Source organism: Rana temporaria, chromosome 4 (genome assembly GCF_905171775.1).
Source record: "Rana temporaria chromosome 4, aRanTem1.1, whole genome shotgun sequence".
In the NCBI taxonomy this organism is placed as follows: Eukaryota; Metazoa; Chordata; class Amphibia; order Anura; family Ranidae; genus Rana; species Rana temporaria.
In genome coordinates this window covers 377,944,901-377,964,575 of record NC_053492.1, presented here as the reverse complement: position 1 = coordinate 377,964,575, position 19,675 = coordinate 377,944,901, and the positions used below count along the sequence as shown (strand labels likewise).

The window sequence follows — 19,675 nt, the reverse complement described above, 5'->3', positions numbered from 1 at the left end:
TTTCTGACAAGATCAGCTTGTATTGTCTGTACTTGCTGAAAATGCTCTTACCTTAAAAAAATAAGAAAATGAAGGCAGCCAGCACATCTAAGAACTATACGGTGCAACATAATGCATTTTTGTTCTGGAGTTTCATTTTTTTTTAAATAAAGAACTCTTACAATTTCTAGGAAACAACCACAAAATTGTGAATGACAATATCAAATTGGTTTAGTTTCATTTATTTTATAATATTGATTTTAACATTATGTTTTGGGCACTTTTGTATTTATGTACTAATGTAAGTATGTATTATGGAATTCCTATGATATACTATCCAATACGGCAAAGGATAATTTTTTAATTAACTCTGCTTCATTTAATTGCAGGTTTTGAAGGCTATACTGCTAAAGACAGTGACCAGAGACATCCATTGGAAGTCAACACCAATGGTAATGGAAGGGGGTTACTTTGGATGGACGAGGAGAATTTCACTGAAGTTCATGGAGACCACAGACATCGCAAGAACTGCACAGAACCAGGTAGGTGGTATACATCTACATTTCTTTGTTTGATTTTATTGAATGGTTTGGAGTATGGGGCTTTCAACATAACTGGATAATAGGGCCAAAGTTAACAAACTGGCTTTTTTTTCCCCCGTTGGTGTTTTGTAGGTTCTTGACGTGTCTTATTTGTGGGTAAAACAAACAGATATGGTTTAGTTTACCATGGCATGCATATATGTGATTTACAGTGTTTTTACCTGCACATTTTTTAAGTTTTTAATCAAAACAAGGCTTCCAGAAACTATGTTCATTAACTAATGTCTTATTTTTAACCTATGTGGTTCTGTAACCAAGGAAATATCAAATACCATTTTATTTAATTACATAACAGCTCGCCATATATTCATTACAGTAGCCTATAGCATCCAATTGGAATTTATTATGTATTGGCCTGACTTCTGCACAGTGAATTCTGGCTGGTTGCACTTAAATACATAAATACATACTTTTGCGTGTTTGGGTATATATATATATATATATATATATATATATATATATATATATATATATATATATATATATATATATATATACATAACTCAGACCTTTCACCTCCTTTATGATGCTGATGAGGCCTTTCAGCATTTTATGTTTGTACCAAACTCTGCATTATGCCATAGGGAAGCAGACATGCACATTTTCCATTTAATTTATACTTAGCATTTTGGGTATTTTGGGGGGCTGCTGTGGTGCTTTTTGGAGGAGAACAGGTTTAGTAAATCAGAGATTACCAGATAACAACCAGAACTGTCTTTACATTGCAGGGCAATGTTACAAATTTAGTTTAAAACTTTGTAATCTTAATTTTAATTCCACTAATTTTGTGTATTTTCTAAGTGTATAGGTACCTGAAGAGCAGTCTTAACTTACAGAAGCCCCTGAACTTCCTGAAATATGTCTAAATTTATACATACTGCCCCTAACTGTGCTACCCTTCAGGCCTAGTTGACAGGCTATGTTTTTAAGAGTAAGTTCACCTTTGTCCACTTTTTTTTCTAAATTCCAGCTCTCCTATGCACCAATATAGCAGTCATGTACTTTTTTGGAAAAATATTAACGCTTTCCATTAAATTTACAGTCACTTACTTTTCTTGTGTTAATCCATGTACCTAGACGTTTCCATTAGTAATGTCTTCCTCCTTACAGACTGTAGGTCATGACACAGGAAGGAGTTGACCAGCTGATCTCATTAGCACACAACCTGCATCATCCACCCTCCCACTCCCAGCTGCACATTTTCTAAATGAAATGCAATCAATCAGCGATCAAAATACACAATCAGATTGCATAGTGTATGAACATCTTTATACAAGTACATAGGAGGGAGTGGACAGAGAAACACTCAGCTGTCAAGCCCCGTTCACAACTCTGCATAGCAGGTACTCGCATTCCCACGTGCATTTTTTTAAGTGAGGGGGGAAGGTTTTTGAGCATTTTCACTCATCACACATAAGGCAGCCCATCCACCCGAATGGGCTGCCCTACACACAATAATCACCCCAAAGAAGCTTCAGGTATTTTTTTTAGAGTGGAGCTTGGTGTGTTTTTTAATGTGATTTTTGGAGCAGACCTTTTCTGAAATACAAGGAAATCCACAGATGTCAATGGAGCCTCATTGTTCTTGTGTTATCGCATCAATTTCACTTTCAAGCCCAATTCACATCTAGCATAGTGGAAGCGCAACTTTTGTGGCTTGTTTTTCCTGTGACATGCATAGGGCAGCCCAATGATTTCAATGGGATGCACTACATTTCGGTAATGGGACATGTTGGCGTTTTGTGGGTGGAGGTCAGCTGGTCAACTCCTTCCTCTGTCATGACCTAAACTCTGATCAGGAAGATGACATTACAAATGGAAACATCTGGATACATGGATTAACACAAGAAAAGTAAGCGACTGTATATTTAATGGAAAGCTTTGACATTTTTGCAAAAAAAACGTACATGAATGCTATATTGGTGCATAGGGAAGCTGGAATTTAGAAAAAAAAAACAAAGTGTACAAAGATGAACTTATGCCCCGTACACACGATCAGGCTTTTGCCCGGCCAGACTCACATCGGAATTCCATCAGAGTAAAATAGAACATGTTCTCTATCTTAACTCCGATGGAATTCATCAGAATTTACGATGGAATTACTCCGATGGGGCATACACACGGTCGGAATTTACGATGGAAAAAGTCTGTCTGACTTTTTCCATCGGAAATTCCGATCATGTGTACGGGGCTTTACCCTTCAATATCTCACTACCAAGGTCAGACAGAAAGGTTTAAAGAGGCATATTACCCACTTTGTCATCACACCTTTGTAAACTAGAAGTAGAGTAGAGAAAACGGTAGCCCCACTCTTCTATCAGTTTGGCTTTAGGTGTACCAAGTCAGAGTACTGTAGGTCAACTGTATGGAATACATTGTCCACCAAGTGATGGTTCAGCAGCAATGATGGCCTTGATGGATTAGACTGGCAGGTAGGGCAGCAGTCCAGAACTTTTTATAATATATGAGAATGTGTTACTGACACAGAAACATTATATATAAGTAGTGGCTAAGTACTGCCACACTGTCACAGGCAAACTTGCCACCCTAGACCATAACTTATGTTGTCTATGCAGAAATTCACCCCTGAAAAATAAGTACAAAGGACAAATCTGATCCTATTACATTCCACAGTGATGTCATTATAACAAGTTGGAGGCAGGTCTTTGTGTAAGTAGTCCATATAGAAGAAAACACAGGGAGGACTTCATCATTAGCATAATTTCAAAGCGGAGGTCCACACAAATTAATAACTTCATCTTAATGCCATCATAGCATTGACCAGATGTCCAAATGAAAAAAATATGTTTTTGTTGTATGTTTACCTTGCTAGCAGTCTTTATAAGGGTACTTCCTGTCTCTGACCCCCCACAGGAGTAGGCGTGTATCTTATTAATTCCTGGCAGCGCACTGTCTCCTGGGAGCTAAGTGTCAGCATTCCCAGGAGTCAGTGCGGATTGCCGCCGCAAAATCTCGAGAGATCTCAAGTCTGTGTTTGTTGTGTATATTTTTTGTTGCCATCACAATGGGGTGGGAACTTCTGACGACGACGCCCGTTGTGATGACAACTTGAAAGTTTACGGCGCTCCACACCGTTAAAACTAAGCATGTGGGGGAACGATCAGTGAATGCTTGTAGCTCAGCATTCACTCCATGCTTGTGGGCTTGTGGACTTCACATGCCCACAAGCAAGATGAAACCGGCAAGCCACAATTTTCATAACATTGTTTTTATAAGGAAACTGGACATCGGGGGAGATAATTCAGCAAAACAGTGAGTGTAACATTGTGATCATGTACTTGAATGAATAGTTGAAAAAAAAAAAAGAACGGTCAGTGGACCTCCGCTTTAATTTATGGTCCAATGAGCAGGTGGGGGGAGGGGCACGGGAAGCTACATAGCTGCCATTTTGAATAGTGCTACCAACTCTACTCCTGAGTCCTGACTGTAGAGTGGAAGCTATGCGTGAAGCACAAGAGTATATGAACCTAATTATAACATTTTGGCACACACTGCATACTCTATGCATTTCAGCTGTGCGTTTAACTTTTTGGCAGGAGTTCTGCTTTAGTTTGCTTGTTTAATCTTCTGTGCACATGCAGAACTATAATATAAAAGCTGTAGGGACATCAGCAGTATAGCATAATAGGAAACAGCTGAATAAAGTTGGTTTGCATAAAGATGTAAAAATACATTCTAGTTTGAAGACAAATATAGGCTGTAAGACTGTATGGAATGCATTGTACTAGGGTTTGCTTACATGAGCTCTGGCTGCAAAACCACAAACCAAATGCCAATAAAATTTCACTGGATTTGATCTACTGGACATAATATACAGTACATGCATAAACTTTGGCATGAATAATATAAAGAGTGGTACATTTATTTTACAGGGTTTGCTATTCTTATTCCGCCATGCTCAGGCAAATTATTGAAAAATTGATCTGTACTTTACTGGGAAAATCTGGGATGGAATCTGACTGGTTGCCGATGATATTTTGTCTTGATATTTTGTTTTCCTATTGATCATAAATCTCTTAGTCTGCCTGTGTATACAGCCAGAATTGTCTGATCTAAAATAATGATAACATGCCATACTCTTTTTTGATATAAACTTCACAGTATTTTATTCATATAGCAGACAAAACAGTCACTATCTCCAGGGCAAGTACAGGATTTTGGCAGTGTTCAGTTTACCAAAAAAATATGTTCTAGGCCCTAGCAGAAGTGTGCTTATTCATTGAAAGGAGGAGTCGGTAAAGGGAAAATTGCACTCCTGGGAGCTAAGTGCCAGCATTCCCAGGAGTCAGTGCGGATCGCCGCCGCAAAAATCTCGAGAGATCTCAAGTCTGTGTTTGTTGTGTATATTTTTTGTTGCCATCACAATGGGGTGGGAACTTCTGACGACGACGCCCGTTGTGCTCCCTGGGATATTTTCTGCCATAGTGAAAGGTGATTTCATATTCTGGCATATGATATGTTCACATTGGGTGAATGCACAAGTATTAACTACTCATTGAGCTTAGTAAATAAAATGGTCTGTGTTCACTTATATCAGCCAATTGTGTGCAAGCAAAATCCTAATGTCCCCCACTCACCTTTCAAAAATCAAGTAAACATTCATCACTTCTTTAGTAAATCATTGAACTATTCCATGAGCTCTATTGTATTTATTATACAAAAACATGTTTTTTTAAGGAAAACGGTTGTGTGTACGAGGCCTGCCGATTAGACTCCTATGTTGGAAAAAAGAGAAAGAGAGAGGCTGTCAGGTTGGAGAGAGACTGCCTTGTTAGATAAGGACTACCTTGTTGGAGATTGTCCTCTAAAAAAAAGAGCGCATGAGGATAAGATTGTCCTGTTGAAGCAACAGCCATACAGCCATGTTAGAACAATTAAGAATGAGCAACTGCTGTGTTAGAGAGAGATTGAAATGTAAAAATGACTGCAATGTTAAAGACTGTCCAAAGTGACAGCCTAGAAAAGACCAAAGTGCCACCATTATTGACAGCACCCAGCTTCACAAATACAAGCGTGTGCATGTGTGTGTGTGATATATATTTCTTAAAAATGTTCTGACTAGAGGTCGACCGATATGGGTTTTTCTCTGGCCGATACCGATGCCGATATTTCAAAATCGGGGCGGCCGATGGCCGATATTTTAGGCCGATTTTTGCGGCCGATATTTTAGGCCGATTTTTTTTTTTCTTTCCCATTATTTTAGAAAACATAGGTTGGGGAGGAGGTTATTGTTTAGGATGGAAAGATGGAGTGCAGCCTATCAGTGTCCATCAGTGCCCACCAATGCAGCTCACCAGTGTAGCCTATCAGTGTCCATCAGTGCCACCTCATTAGTGTCCACCAGTTCAGCCTGTCAGTGCAACCTCATCAGTGCCTACCAGTTCAGCCCATTAGTGTCCATCAGTACCACCTCATTAGTGCCCACCAGTGCAGCCCATCAGTGCCACCTCATAATTATTAAAAAAGAAAAAAAATACAATCTTAGTCATTTTAAGGAGGGGGGTACAGAGAGGTGGTTGTGGAGGAGGGAGGTACAGAGAGGTGGTTGTGGAGGAGGGAGGTACGCGGAGGGAGGTGGTTGTGGAGGTGGTTGTGGCGGAGGGAGGTACAGAGGTGGCTGTAAAGCTACCTCTCTGTACCCCCTCCTCTACAGCCACCTCTCTGTACCCGCCTCCTCCACAGCCACCTCTCTCTGTACCCGCCTCCTCCACAGCCATGTGTTGTGGAGAGGGATGGGTGGGGATGCATTGTGCCCCTTAACTTAAAATAAGGGTCACGCTGATGGGCACATTTTATGTTAAGGGGCACTCTGATGGGCACAACAAAACGTGCTCCTTAACATAAAATTTGCCCATCAGAGTGCCCCTTAACATGCAATATGCCCATCAGCGAACACATTAAAAATATACCCATCAGCGTGCCCCTTAACATAAAAGTTTTGTTGTGCCCATCAGAGTGCCCCTTGACATAAAATTTGCCCATCACAGTGTCCCTTAATAACATAAAATGTGCCCATGAGCACATTTATTGTTATTAAGGGACACTCTGATGGGCAAATTTTATGTTAAGGGGCACTCTGATGGGTATATTTTTAATGTGTATGCTGATGGGCATATTTTATGTTAAGGGGCAATCTGATGGGCACAACAAAATGTGTCCATCAGTGTGCCTCTTAAAACAATATGCTCATCAGTGCGCACATTAAAAATATACCCATCAGAGTGCCCCTTAACATAAAAAAGTGCCCATCAGCGTGACCTTGCCCAGCAGTGTTAGTGTTGACAAAAAATAAATGCCCATAGTGATCTACATCAATGAACGAATATGCCACATACCTAGCTCGAATGCAGGGGATGCTGCAAAATAAGAAGCCGGGAAGGAATAGCAGGGGGCGGGGTGCGCACTGGGCGTCACGCCTCTACTCGCAACGGAGAGCCAGTAGAAGACCCGGGAACCAGGAGCAGCAGGGGGTGGGGCACGCAAGGGTGACGTGAGAGACAGGCGTGGCCCCCTACTCGCAATGTGAGCACGGAGTGGACCGCGAGCTGCGGGGGAAGGACCGTGACGTCACGCCCCTACTCGCCGCCGTACGTAGACTTCCAGGACCTGCGGTGAGTAGCAGAGGCCAATGCGGATGGAGGATTCATGGCGGGGGCGGGGGCACTGGTGACTGGTCAGTACATGACTGGAAGGCAAGGGACCTCAAGGCCTGGATATTGTAGCGGCGAATCGGCCGATTTTTTCACGATAATCGGCCGATGCCGATTTCACAAAAACGGCCAAATATCGGCCGATATATCGGCCGACCGATATATCGGTCGACCTCTAGTTCTGACTGCATATTTCCATTCCTGAGCTCTGCACTTTAGGCTGCCGGAAAGTCTGGTAGGATGAGATACGATGCTTAGACTCTAGTCACTTCCAGCTGTGCTCACATTGCCCACATGCTCCTAGACTTTGAGCTCTGCAGCATTTTAATTAAAGAAGTTAGCCCCAAAGAAATCTATTTTTTGGGGCTATCGTCTCAATTTAAACACTGCAGAGCGCAAAAGCCAGAAGCATGGGGGCAGTAGGAGCAAAGCTGGAAGGGACTAAATTCGAAAACACTGTATCTCATGAAGGATTCCACAGAAGTATGTGTAACTTTCAACTTTCAAGTTACACTTACCACCCTGAAAGCTTTTGACTTCAAAAATTACTTCCTGGACTTTTTGAATGTATTATGTTCTTATTGTACGTGCATCAGTACATCCAAATCAACAATGACATATTACCATATTATTTTTCATTTTTTGGTCATGTAAGCAACATTTTGTTTTGTAATGTTATTTTCTCAGTTGAGCAAATAAAAGCAAATGCAAATTGAACATCATGTCAGTGTTGTAGCAGCATATCCATTTTCTCACCATGATCAGATGCGGACGCAATCTTTAACTTCTTTTACCACAGCTCCTTGGTTTTCTAGACACAACCAAAACATATATAAGTTCTGTAGCTTCCCTCTCTTAAAAGCATTTGATGAGGCAGAGGTAGCTGGGCAAGTGATTTGCAACCAGATGAGAGGTCCTCCACTGTCATAACTGATGTGTGGGCAGTTAAGCTGGAGTCTAATAGCACGTGTAGCGCTGGTCTCCCAATGTTTCGTGCTCTATTGTAAATTTAGGGGTGTCTGAGCCTATAGTTGGGCTCAGACTTTACTAATTCTATGTAAATTAGCCTCTGTTTTAGCTATGGTTGTGCTCGGTAGAAGTTTTCCCCTGTTGACTGTAGGTGGCGTTACCACCTCAGGGCCATGTTGGAACTCAGGTAAACCATGGTGTGTTAAGTGACCCTTCTCGGCAGCAGCCCAGTGGGAGTGGTGCCCCGCTGTGCATGCTGGGAAGGTATACTTAAGAGACAGACGTCGTTTTTCGGGGTCCTTTGCCTCGTGGCCCTCCTAGCGCGAGGTGCTTGTGTGATTTCAGCCCCGGGACCACGTTGGTCTGAGGCTGTGCTCCTATCGTGTAGGCCCAGCTATGCTGGCTGGGGCCTATGGTTCTAAAAGGGATCCCAAGCTGTCCATCCAAGTGGGGGAAGCTTTTAGCGAAGGAAACCAGGGGAGGACCTGCCCTGGAGGAGACCAAGCAGGGCAAACTGATGTCTCAGGATAGGCCTGGTGACATTGTTAACTAAAGGGATCCAATACACAATTTGTCTTACGGTCCGCCGGATCGGCTTAAAGGCTCTTTTGCTGTAAGACAGGAAGTTCGGGACTTAAATCCTGTGGCAGAGGATTCCTGGCTATTCATCTTTGGTTATCAGACGGTCTGTGGCAGAGACTGTTTCTATACTGTCCGTGCATCATTCTGGCTGCTAGGCCATGTGAGAGGGGTCTATCCGGGTGAGCAATACCCACTCAGGATTGAGTGGCAGACATTGGAACTTTAAATACTTTTTGTGCATTCTGTACCGCGTACCTGAACCTTCCCCTCCTCTCTATACTCTCTACTTCTTTCACAAGTTTTATGCAGCAAAAATAAAACCCAACAGTTGAAGTTTTACATCTTGTGTGGACATTGAATTTTCTACAGACTTTCTCCCCTGGACAACTGACGCCCGCTACGTCTACACCGGCTCTCAGCTGACCGAAGGGAGATCGGAGGAACTGCTCCATCGAAATACAACCTACGGGCTGTTGAGCAGAGGAGGCGCCCAGTGCCAACAAGACTGCTTGAAAGCCAGCACCAAGACTTACACGCTACCCAGCGCTCCTCGAGCAGCCTCCCCTGACTAAAGGGAGGGGATTGCGGAAGAAGGGAGGAAAAAACAGCTGTGCGAATCACGGCAACCAGCCCATCAAGGTCCATAGTGATCACACGGACCAACTGAACACAGCTGAAAAACTTGCTACTACACAGTCATAGACGCCGTTACCAATAAGACGAACACACAACAAATACAGGTCGGTAATTTTACCTATATTCGATCGGATGATCAAAGATGTAACAGTATTTAAGTCAAGGTAACAAATGAAAGGACACATAGCAAGCAACACTACCGTACTGTAATCCCAATACAGACTATGGTCAGCAGTCCCTCATGGTGCCGAGAGCATGATCCATTGTTGTCATAAAATCATACTATAAACATTATAGAATTACCTGAAATTCATTTTCAAATTGATTCCAACGATAACTTCTAGCAACATCTATGGAAATTCTTTGATTGATTAATCTACATTGATGTTATTTGAATTGACTATACCAACAAAGTATCGCTATTTTAGCATGGTACTAATACAGTCAGAATTTCTAATAACTACTTAGTAACAAACCTATTAAATTTTGAATCCACATTATCTATGGACTTCCACCGAATTTGTATATGCATTTAATGCACATACATACTTCTTTTTGAAAAAAACTTTCTAAAATTATTCTGAGCTCTGACAACATACAACATACTCCACACTCCCCACCTCCCCCCATCCCCCTAGTCACAGGTTCACCCATCAGGTAAAGCATCAATTAGATACTTTAGTATTTTACATATGGTGAGATTTAACGTTCCCCACATATAACCATCTTGGTTATAGTCCCGACGATTCATGATCGGGGCATCCAAAAATTGCAACTAATTCATGATGCATGTCACTGATGTGTGAACCTTCAGCGCGCGTAGACGGGCGCCGTTATCTGTAATCCAGTGAGTCTTGTAAGTCTTGTTTTATGTGTACAGGAACTCTCAAATACTAATTAGATTTTTTATCTGATTATTTGTCAAATTGCACCTATCTGTGCTAAATAAATTTCACTTTGATATATTTCTAAATCAAGTTTTTTGGTCAATTTCTGCTACTAAAAGTAACCCTCTTATCTAGATACTGCAGTCTTCACTTAGACTATCCCCCACCCCCCCACTTCTCTATTTCTTTAATTTACTTATATGCTCAATACGGTTACAGTACCAGCACCGCCCATTGACGGATGACCCCCTATAGGTGTACTCAATTAATGACACCTATCCAATAAGTGACACAACTTGCATTCTCCCTTTACCCTTTTCCCCTGAAATAACATTTTGACTTAAAGGTAGCATGCAAAACCCAATCTAAATCAGTAGCTGCTTCGGGGGTAGTGCTACACACGTGACTTCTCTGGAAGACGCAGCTTCTGTGAAAGCCCCTCACCTGAATGCCACCATTGCAGTTCCAGTAGGTTGCTTTAAAGTACTGCAGTTCCAGGAGGGTGCACTCCCTCCCCTGTCCTTGGACTTTTCCAGGTGTTCTCCTCCTGTGTTACCCTGGACTCCACTATGAGGACAATTGCAAGTATCTATTTGTGCTTTGAAGTGTTTTACTGAATGTGTGACTTTTTTATAGCCTCATAAAGACTATGTTTGTGCAGCTTTCATAATCTGTTTGTAATATTCTGCAGTATATGCATGCTCTTTGCTATCCTGAACCTGTTCTGTATTATTGCTTCTAACTGTGCACCTGTTTAGTAAACTGCAAGTTACAGTTACTCCTTGTCTGATCACTCGATCGACTACCCATTCAGTCAAGGCGAATACAGAAAAAAAGAGACCCCTGTGTTTTGTTTAATTTGGTGGAAAGCATCCCTACTTACAGTACATACTGTACACGGTCATCATTCCAGGCAAATCCTTTTTTAATTATTTAAAGACTCCAGTGTAGCTTTATGATGCATACATTTTAAATTAAATGCACAGATATCATGATCTAATCCTCAGTGGAACCCCCTCCCCATTAACTATAATTATAGCTGAGTAGGTCTGGCCGTGATTTTGTGGTTTATCTGACGTGATGTGTGTGTGTGTATAGGGGGGGGGGGGGGGGTTGGGTTATATGCTTATTTTCTTATAGGTTCTGATTTGCACATTTTCTGATCACAACACATTTATGTCATGAATTTTCCTCCTTTCAAAACTGTTGGGAAGTGAGGAGCTCCGCAGATTGGGAAGCTGATGACAGTAATCCTGGCTCCGATTCTCTCATTATATGGTGCATCAATCACCAGATACTAAATGTCTCCTTTATGATCTCCAGTGTGCAGCAAGTACACCATAAATTTAATAGTGGGAAATGTTGAAATGAGAGATGGCACTGATTTCCTGCCTCACGGGTTTATGCAAACATTTATTCCTATTCATCCTTTTTCCGTGTAACCTGATTCCAGATAAAACGGTGTTCCAGGACAATCCAGTACTGTCAAACAAGGGCTCATTCTGATTATTTGGCATTTGCCAGATATTGTTCAAAAGCCAAACATGCCCTTAAGGCTTTAAATACTAAATGGAAGCTTTTTGAGATTCTAAAAGTCTAGTTCTTCCTCTGGACCCAATGGTCAAACACTAGTGCATTCATATTATGTGCAGTGGATGTCCTCCAGAGTCATTCTTTTTGCGCCTTGCCAAAACTTTGATGGTCATATTGGCTCTTGAATGATTAGTGACGGAAAAGCAATCAGTTCCAGCAGCAATAACTCATTGCATGTACTTTTTTAATGCCTTTCCTGGCAAGGGATAACTGTGTGCTGCCCATCTATTTTTGGTTCCTGGTGCAGAGTGACAGCTTGAAAGTGTGTGCTGGTAAACACTCTTGACGTTGAGAAAAATACTGTCCATTCGGTGCGTGTTGTGTGATGGAAGTTGTAAAACCCTTTGTATTTCTTGTCGTTTTTGCTAAATATGGAAAAAAAAAAATCATAGCCTTATTTATTTTTATTTTACACGGTATGTTATAATTATTTAAAATAGTCTATCAGTAAGTCATCTTTCAAAAAGAGTTCTTTGGTCATATTTTCTCCTCTTATATCAATGATATTTGGCTTTTCAGAGATCGTTCCAGAAAATCTGTCCGTTGACCAAATACAGTATTCTCTTAAATTTTTAACAAAATAGGAGTGATATTGAAAATAATTTCAGAACAATGTAAGAATATATACAATGACATGGTACAATGCCTGACATATTCAGCAACTGATAACACAGAAAGATTCTCTTGAGATTTTAACCTAATATATTGTTGCTGTCAAGCCCAATTTGATTTTAAAGCCCATTTCAATGTTTTTTTTATTTTTTTATGTACATACAATAGATGAGTAAATCACGTTAGCAATGTGTTAATGATTTAAAAAACAACAATGTTACTTCAAATGTAATTTTGGCATTTGATAAGTACATGGGGGCAGCAATATTTTCTATACTGCACATGCAGAGCCTGCTTTCTCGTTTGCTATACAATAATTATGCTTTATTGTTCCATCTCACAATGTGAGTCTATGAATTGGCCAATAGTTGAAATAATTGCACTCCCAGTAACACTGATATTTTACAGTAACTTAATAACTGTGCTTTATGTGCAAAGCGCTATATTTATTACAATAACAAACATGTGGAACAGGCATTTAAAAATGTAAAAAACACATCAAAGTTATTTTTAAGATAAAAAAACAAATGGTAAAAATAGTTCACAATATGTGTTCACATAACTAAATTAGCAGCTGTGTTAATTATTTTTCTCAACAAAAAAAGAGTGATTAGTACTTGTTAGTACACTTTTTAAAGCATTGTTGAGTGGTTTACTATATATTCTCTTTCTCTTGGTTACAAATAAAAAAAAATATTTTTAGTCATATAATTCTGAACTATTGCATATAAATATTTTATATTCTCTAACCCAGGGGTCTCCAAACTTTCTAAACCAAGGGCCGGTTTACAACCCTTCAGACTTTAGGGGGGCCGGACTGTAAACAAATCCCCCATCACTGGTGTCAGTGGGAGGAATTTCCCCCCTTGTTGGTGTCATTGGCAGGAATTTTGCCCCATTGTTAGGTATCATTGTCAGGAATTGTGCCCTATTGTTGGTATCATTGACAGGAATTGTGCCCCATTGTTGGTGTCATTGGCGGAAATTGTGCCCCATTGTTGGTGTCATTGGGAGAAATTGTGCCCCATTGTTGGTGTCATTTGGTGAAATTGTCCCATCATTGGTGTAATTGGGCCCTACTGTTGGTTTCAACGTAAGGAACTGTGCCCCATTGTTGGTGTCAATAGTAGGAACTGTGCCTCATTGTTGGTGTCATTGGGAGAAATTGTGCCCTTCATTAGTGTTAGTGAATAGAATAGCATAGCAAAGGGCAAGATAAAGGCAAGCAAAGGGCCACATCCGGCCCCCGGGCCGCAGTTTGGAGACCACTGCTCTAGCCGGTAGATGGCTTTTCTTTTTTTCCTTAGGCCTGTTGAACAAGTTTATAGAGTTCAATAACACAAACTGAAAGGAAACAGCTATTGCAGTACTCTCTCACATTGACTGCTTTAGGAAGTTTAGAATAATAGAAAATATATTGTGTACTAAAAACAAATATACAGCAGCCATTTAAAAACTTATAGGTAAAACATAGAAAAATTAAAATGACCTTAAACCATTATATAGTGCCTTTAATGTTTGCTACACATCAGTCCGAACTGTTTTTTAAAGGCATGACAGCCCACATTTACTGAACATAAAGGGGTAGATCCACAGAGATTTAGATGGGCGCAGCGTATCAGAGATACGCTACGCCGTTGTACCTTACCTGGCGTTCTTTCGAATCCTCAAAGATTTTGCGCCGTAAGTTACGGCGGCGTAGTGTATTTCTGGCGGCGGAATTCAAATCGGCGATTGGGGGGCGGGTTTCATTTAAATTACATTTCCGAAATTTCCCGCCGTGCATTGCGCTAAATTACGTCGCTAGGATGTAATTTTTTTAACTTAGACGTGAGTTACGTCCATCCCGATTCACGGACGACTTACGCAAAAAATTAAAAAATTCTAATTTTGAGGCGGAAACGACGGCCATACTTAACATGGCAAGTCTATCTATAAGCCGCAAAATACCAGCTTTAACTATACGCCAGAAAAAGCCGACTACAGACGGCGTAAGAGAATGCGATGGCCACGCGTACGTTCGTGGATCGACGGAAAAAGCTAATTTGCATACCCGACGCGGAAAACGACGAGAACTCCACCCAGCGGACGCCGAAGTATTGCATCTACGATCCGAAGGCGTACGAAGCCGTACGCCTGTCGGATCGAACCCAGATGCCGTTGTATCTTGGTTTGAGGATTCAAACTAAAGATACGACACGGGAAATTTAAAATTACACCGGCGTATCAGTAGATACGCCGGCGTAATCCTTTTGTGAATCTACCCGATTGTGCATAAATATAGATTCCCATGCAGTGGTTCTTCAACATAAAAAAAAATTAACTGAACAAAATGCTAGTCCACCTGGCTATGCTTCCACAGCACCGCTGCTATAAATACTGGTCCCTCAGATCAAGTGCTCTTCAGGCTCGCCCAGCCTTTTAGATTACAGAACCTCGCTGCCCAGGCCCACTCCTGGCCACTAAACAGGGTTCTCCAACCCCCCACCCCCAGAGTTTGCTCACTCTACCAGAGACATCCTGGAATCCTTCCAGTCCCTGGGGTTCACTAGCCACCTCAGCTTTCTTGGTCCAGCCTCCTTCAAGATCTCCCCTGACAGGGCTCTTTACACAAATAGCTGCAACCATCCAAGACACATTAAAAACTTCAAACTGCAGGCCCCCAAAAGCCTAAATTACAGCTTTCTCCATTCAAAAACATCACCCTGGAGCTTTGCACTATAATAGTATATATAATATTATAAACTTTAAAGCTATAAGAGAGTCAGCTCCTAAGAATCTTCATGTTCTTATAATAATACAATTATTTTTTAAATTAGATTTTTCTAGAGCTTCCTTTTGCAGATGAAAAATGTGGGTATATATGTAGATCCTGAGAAACTGGATTAATTGCTCTGCATAAAACAGCACTACCGAACATTGCATACTAAAATCCATCCATGTGATCATCATGGCAACAGCATCCTGGTACTCTACCAATTGCAACAGTAGACATCTGGTGCATATCATGAGCAAGTCTGAAAGAACACCATTTGCAGATGTGTTTAATTAAGTCCATATTATATTTCTTGCTTATACAACTTTAAGGAATGCATTTTATTTAATGATTATGTCAACTCTGACCAAAAATAAACTCACATCGGGAGTTTGACTGCAGTAAATAATATATAATATTTGAACTTATGGAAATACATTTTAGAATAGAATAGGTACACTTTTGGAAAATAAATATATACTATATTTATTGGCATATAACACTCACTTTTTTACCCTGAAAATAGAGGGTAAACTGTGCCTGTGTGTTATACGCAGGGGGCCGTGGAAAGTTTTTTTCCTGAAACTTCCCTCTTACAGTTAGGGTGCGTGTTATAAGCCTGTGTGTGTTATACGCCGATAAATACGGGTATATAGATATAGAAATAGATAAAAATCAAAAGGGACTTCAGCAGAACAAAGTTTTCAATATAACCTGTATCTTGATTTCAATAAGCTCACCATAAGCTATCTTGCTTGCCTTTCCTGCAGACCAATGCCATTCCCTATCACCACCACAACTCCCAAAATGTTGACTTTCTTTAATCAAAAACTTACACAACATTAAACAAACATTTCCACCCCCACTCCCATCATGACAGTGCTTGGTCCTGGACAATGGCTCCTAAGGCAAATAGTACTGAACTATGGGAGGCAAATGGGACTTCCCAAAGTACTGTATTTTTGCTGGAGTTCTGGTGCAGTGTTGAATGTAATTGAAGGAGGCTTCCATTGTGCAACAACTGTTGTACTTTGCTTTGTATGGGCAAAGCATAATTTTGCTTTAAAATTAAAAAGTTGAAAGTTTGACTTGCATGTTACTGATGTTTAAAAAATCCCCAACTTCCTTATTCAGTCAAATCTTATTACGTCAAATGTGACTTTTGTTGAGCCATCACCACAATTTTCCAAAATATGTTTAGTCTTGTCTGATTTAGATGATCCCGCAGCTATATAGCCTAATTTTTGTACAGAAAGACCCAGTGGTGCTTTCAACATGTTGCTACATGTTTCCAGAAAAATTCAATTTCTAGTAGTAAAGTTATAAAACTTGCTTATGATATTCCCCATCCTTTACTATACCAGTAAAATAATTTTCTAGAAATGTTGCCATTGTTTGCACTTTAAGTCTTTGGTGTCATAGTGTGAAAACAAATTTGAAGATAAAACCTTACATAAGAAATTATTATGAACATTTGTGTATGCAGTTGGAAAAATAAATCACAATTTTTCATACAAATTATAGATTATGCAAAGTTTCCATTTTGAAAAGTGGATCCAGCTGCAATATATACTAGTGCTTCAGAATTAATTGCTGTACCTTACTGAAATGTGCTTTAAAGTTGGTAAGATACAGACATGACAAAAATGTCCGAAAATTAATTAAATTTGTTTCTGTATTAACAGATAAAAAGTGCATTCATAATTTAGATAACAAGAATGATTTTCCAAACAGATACATCCTTGTTACACCATAAATGGCTCAAAAAAGGTATTGCTGGGCAATTTTAATTAGTTTGTTTGTGGATTATGATTATTTTAACCATAAAACGAACTTACATAATAATTACAAGTTGTAGTTGTCTAGGTTTGTCAGTGTATAGTTTATTAGGTTTTCTCCAGGTTTTACAGCACCAACACCCTAGCCAAATTAATTGTTATATATCAAAGCTTACTATCTAATAACTAGCAACATACACATCAAAGTTGTAAAGCAATATATAAAGGGCCACGTAATATACATCAAAAGATTGCTGACATAAAAAAGACTCAATGACATAGATTACAAATGAAGGCAATTATCAAAGCAGAAAGTATTTAAAGTATAACTATTGTTTTATTTTTATTTTAACAAAACACGTTCAGTGAAGTAGTGTTTATTTTAAACTTCCAGTCATTTTCACATTGCACATGATTGGAGAAGTTTACTAGGTTAAGTGACCTTTCTGCTACTTGAGTGAATCCATGTTAAGAATTTGCCTATACATAGTCAACTTTGCAAATATAACTTTTTACCTCTGTTTTTGATTTCTCATTATTGAGAAAGCCACTATCAGAGGTTCAGACCAAATAATATTGAAACAATTTAGAGTATCTCTGAAAAATATGGATAAGATCTCCCAAGGCCTGACCACATTGAGTACAGGAGGGGCTCTCTTTAAGGCCTGCTCTATAGAGTAAATAGGGGTTCTATATGTACTATCACAATTAATAAATGAGTTACTCTCTGAGAAGTTGATATAAAAAAGGAATAACCTCTGACCACTCATCTTCTGGTATATTCCCAATGACTCACAGACATTGATCTCTACACATCAAGGGATACTTCACCAAATATGTTTGAATTAAAATATTATAAACAGACAGAAATAACACTTTTTGTGCAGTTAGACATCAATATATATAGAATACTATTACCAGTAGATTCAAATCTATCATAAAAAAATATTTTCTCCTGAGAGAGTTATGCACAATTGTAAGTATAGAAAAACATTGTTTAGGTTTGGAAAATTCCTCCTGCAAGAGTTGTAATCACTTTAAAGAACCATTATGATATAATTAAACCCTAAGATACCTTTCTATTTTACAGAGAGCAAACTTTGCCACTTCTTTGAAAAAGGATTCATCCCAAATAGGTGAAAAATAAGTTAATCAAGTAAACCTTAATATAGTCTTGACCATTGTCTGAATTGTATCTACCATTTGTAGGTTTGGCGTTCTTCTTTAAGTATGAAAAACTATGGGCCAGATTCACGTAGAATCGCAGCGGCGTAACTTATCCTAGATAAGTTACACCGCCGCAATTTTTCATCGCAAGTGCCTGATTCACCAAGCACTTGCGATGAAAACCTACGCCCGCGGCCTCCGGCGCAAGGCGGGGCAATTCAAATGGGCGTGTGCCATTTAAATTAGGCACGCTCCCGCGCCGGACCTACTGCGCATGCTCCGTTTCCTAACTCCCGCCATGCTTTGCACGCCGTGACGTCATTTTTTTGAACGGCGACGCGCGTAGCGTACTTCCGTATTCCCGGACGGCTTATGCAAACGACGTTGATTTTTAAATTTCGACGCGGGAACGACGGCCATACTTTAGACAGCAATACACTTGCTGACTAAAGTGTAACTTAGCGACGGGAAACTATACTAGCGGCGACGTAGCGAACGCGAAAAATCTTTGTGGATCGGCCGTAACTCCTAATTTGCATACCCGACGCTGGTTTACGACGCAAACTCCCCCCAGCGGCGGCCGCGGTACTGCATCCTAAGATCCGACAGTGTAAAACAATTACACCTGTCGGATCTTCTGGCTATCTATGCGTAACTGATTCTATGAATCAGTCGCATAGATAGAAACAGAGATACGACGGCGTATCAGGAGAAACGCCGTCGTATCTCATTTGTGAATCTGGCCCTATTTTCTTTGGATCATGAAATTTAGAAATAAGTGGATCTAAACTTAACATGTATTCCTTAGGATGAGAAAAACATTATAGCAGCTAAGTATTTAAAAGCTGTGGCAATCCTAATAGAGGTAGCAAAATTGGGTAAAGGGAATACCCAATGATCCGTGGGTAATACTACCAACATATTTTCAATTTATAAATAGCTCTTTAAAAAGGCAACATTTTTAAATAATAGCCATTGTATACCTAAAGATCAACTGGTATCTTTTGAAAACAAATGAGCATAATTCCCATACAACGCTACTTTTTTCAATAGGTTCTTCTCTGAAATCAGTAATATCTGGAGAATATCTAGTCTTAGCAGTCAATGGTTATATACTGTAGTTATTTCAAATAATAAAAGCGACAAAAGGCACAACTGACGGGTACCATGCTGTATTTTATATTGAGAGGATAGACAGTTATTTACTCTATAATACTGAGAATTTGATTTAGAACCAGTCGAATATGTTCAATGTACCACAGGTCTTTTTAAGTGGTGCCAGCACTTCCCTACCAAAACAATCACTGACATTCTTAACTCCTTTAACAGGGCGTAGATCATGATAACTGCCTCCACTTACAGGGAAGTTACCATGATATATACTGTATATTTCTCTGCATAGATCCTATCTCATGATAATGTTCTGTGAATGGAGGAGAAGCAG

The 19,675-nt window shown here is 39.9% G+C and overlaps 1 protein-coding gene across 1 annotated transcript in view; it reads left to right on the top strand.

Moving 5' to 3' along the window:
- The window catches only part of SLC24A3 (solute carrier family 24 member 3), a 486,107-nt gene that overhangs the window by 94,941 nt on the left and 371,491 nt on the right, over positions 1-19,675 (top strand). The window contains exon 2 of the mRNA XM_040351007.1: positions 369-521. Within this exon, the coding sequence (XP_040206941.1) occupies positions 369-521 (153 nt within the window). The remainder of the gene's footprint in view (positions 1-368; positions 522-19,675) is intronic.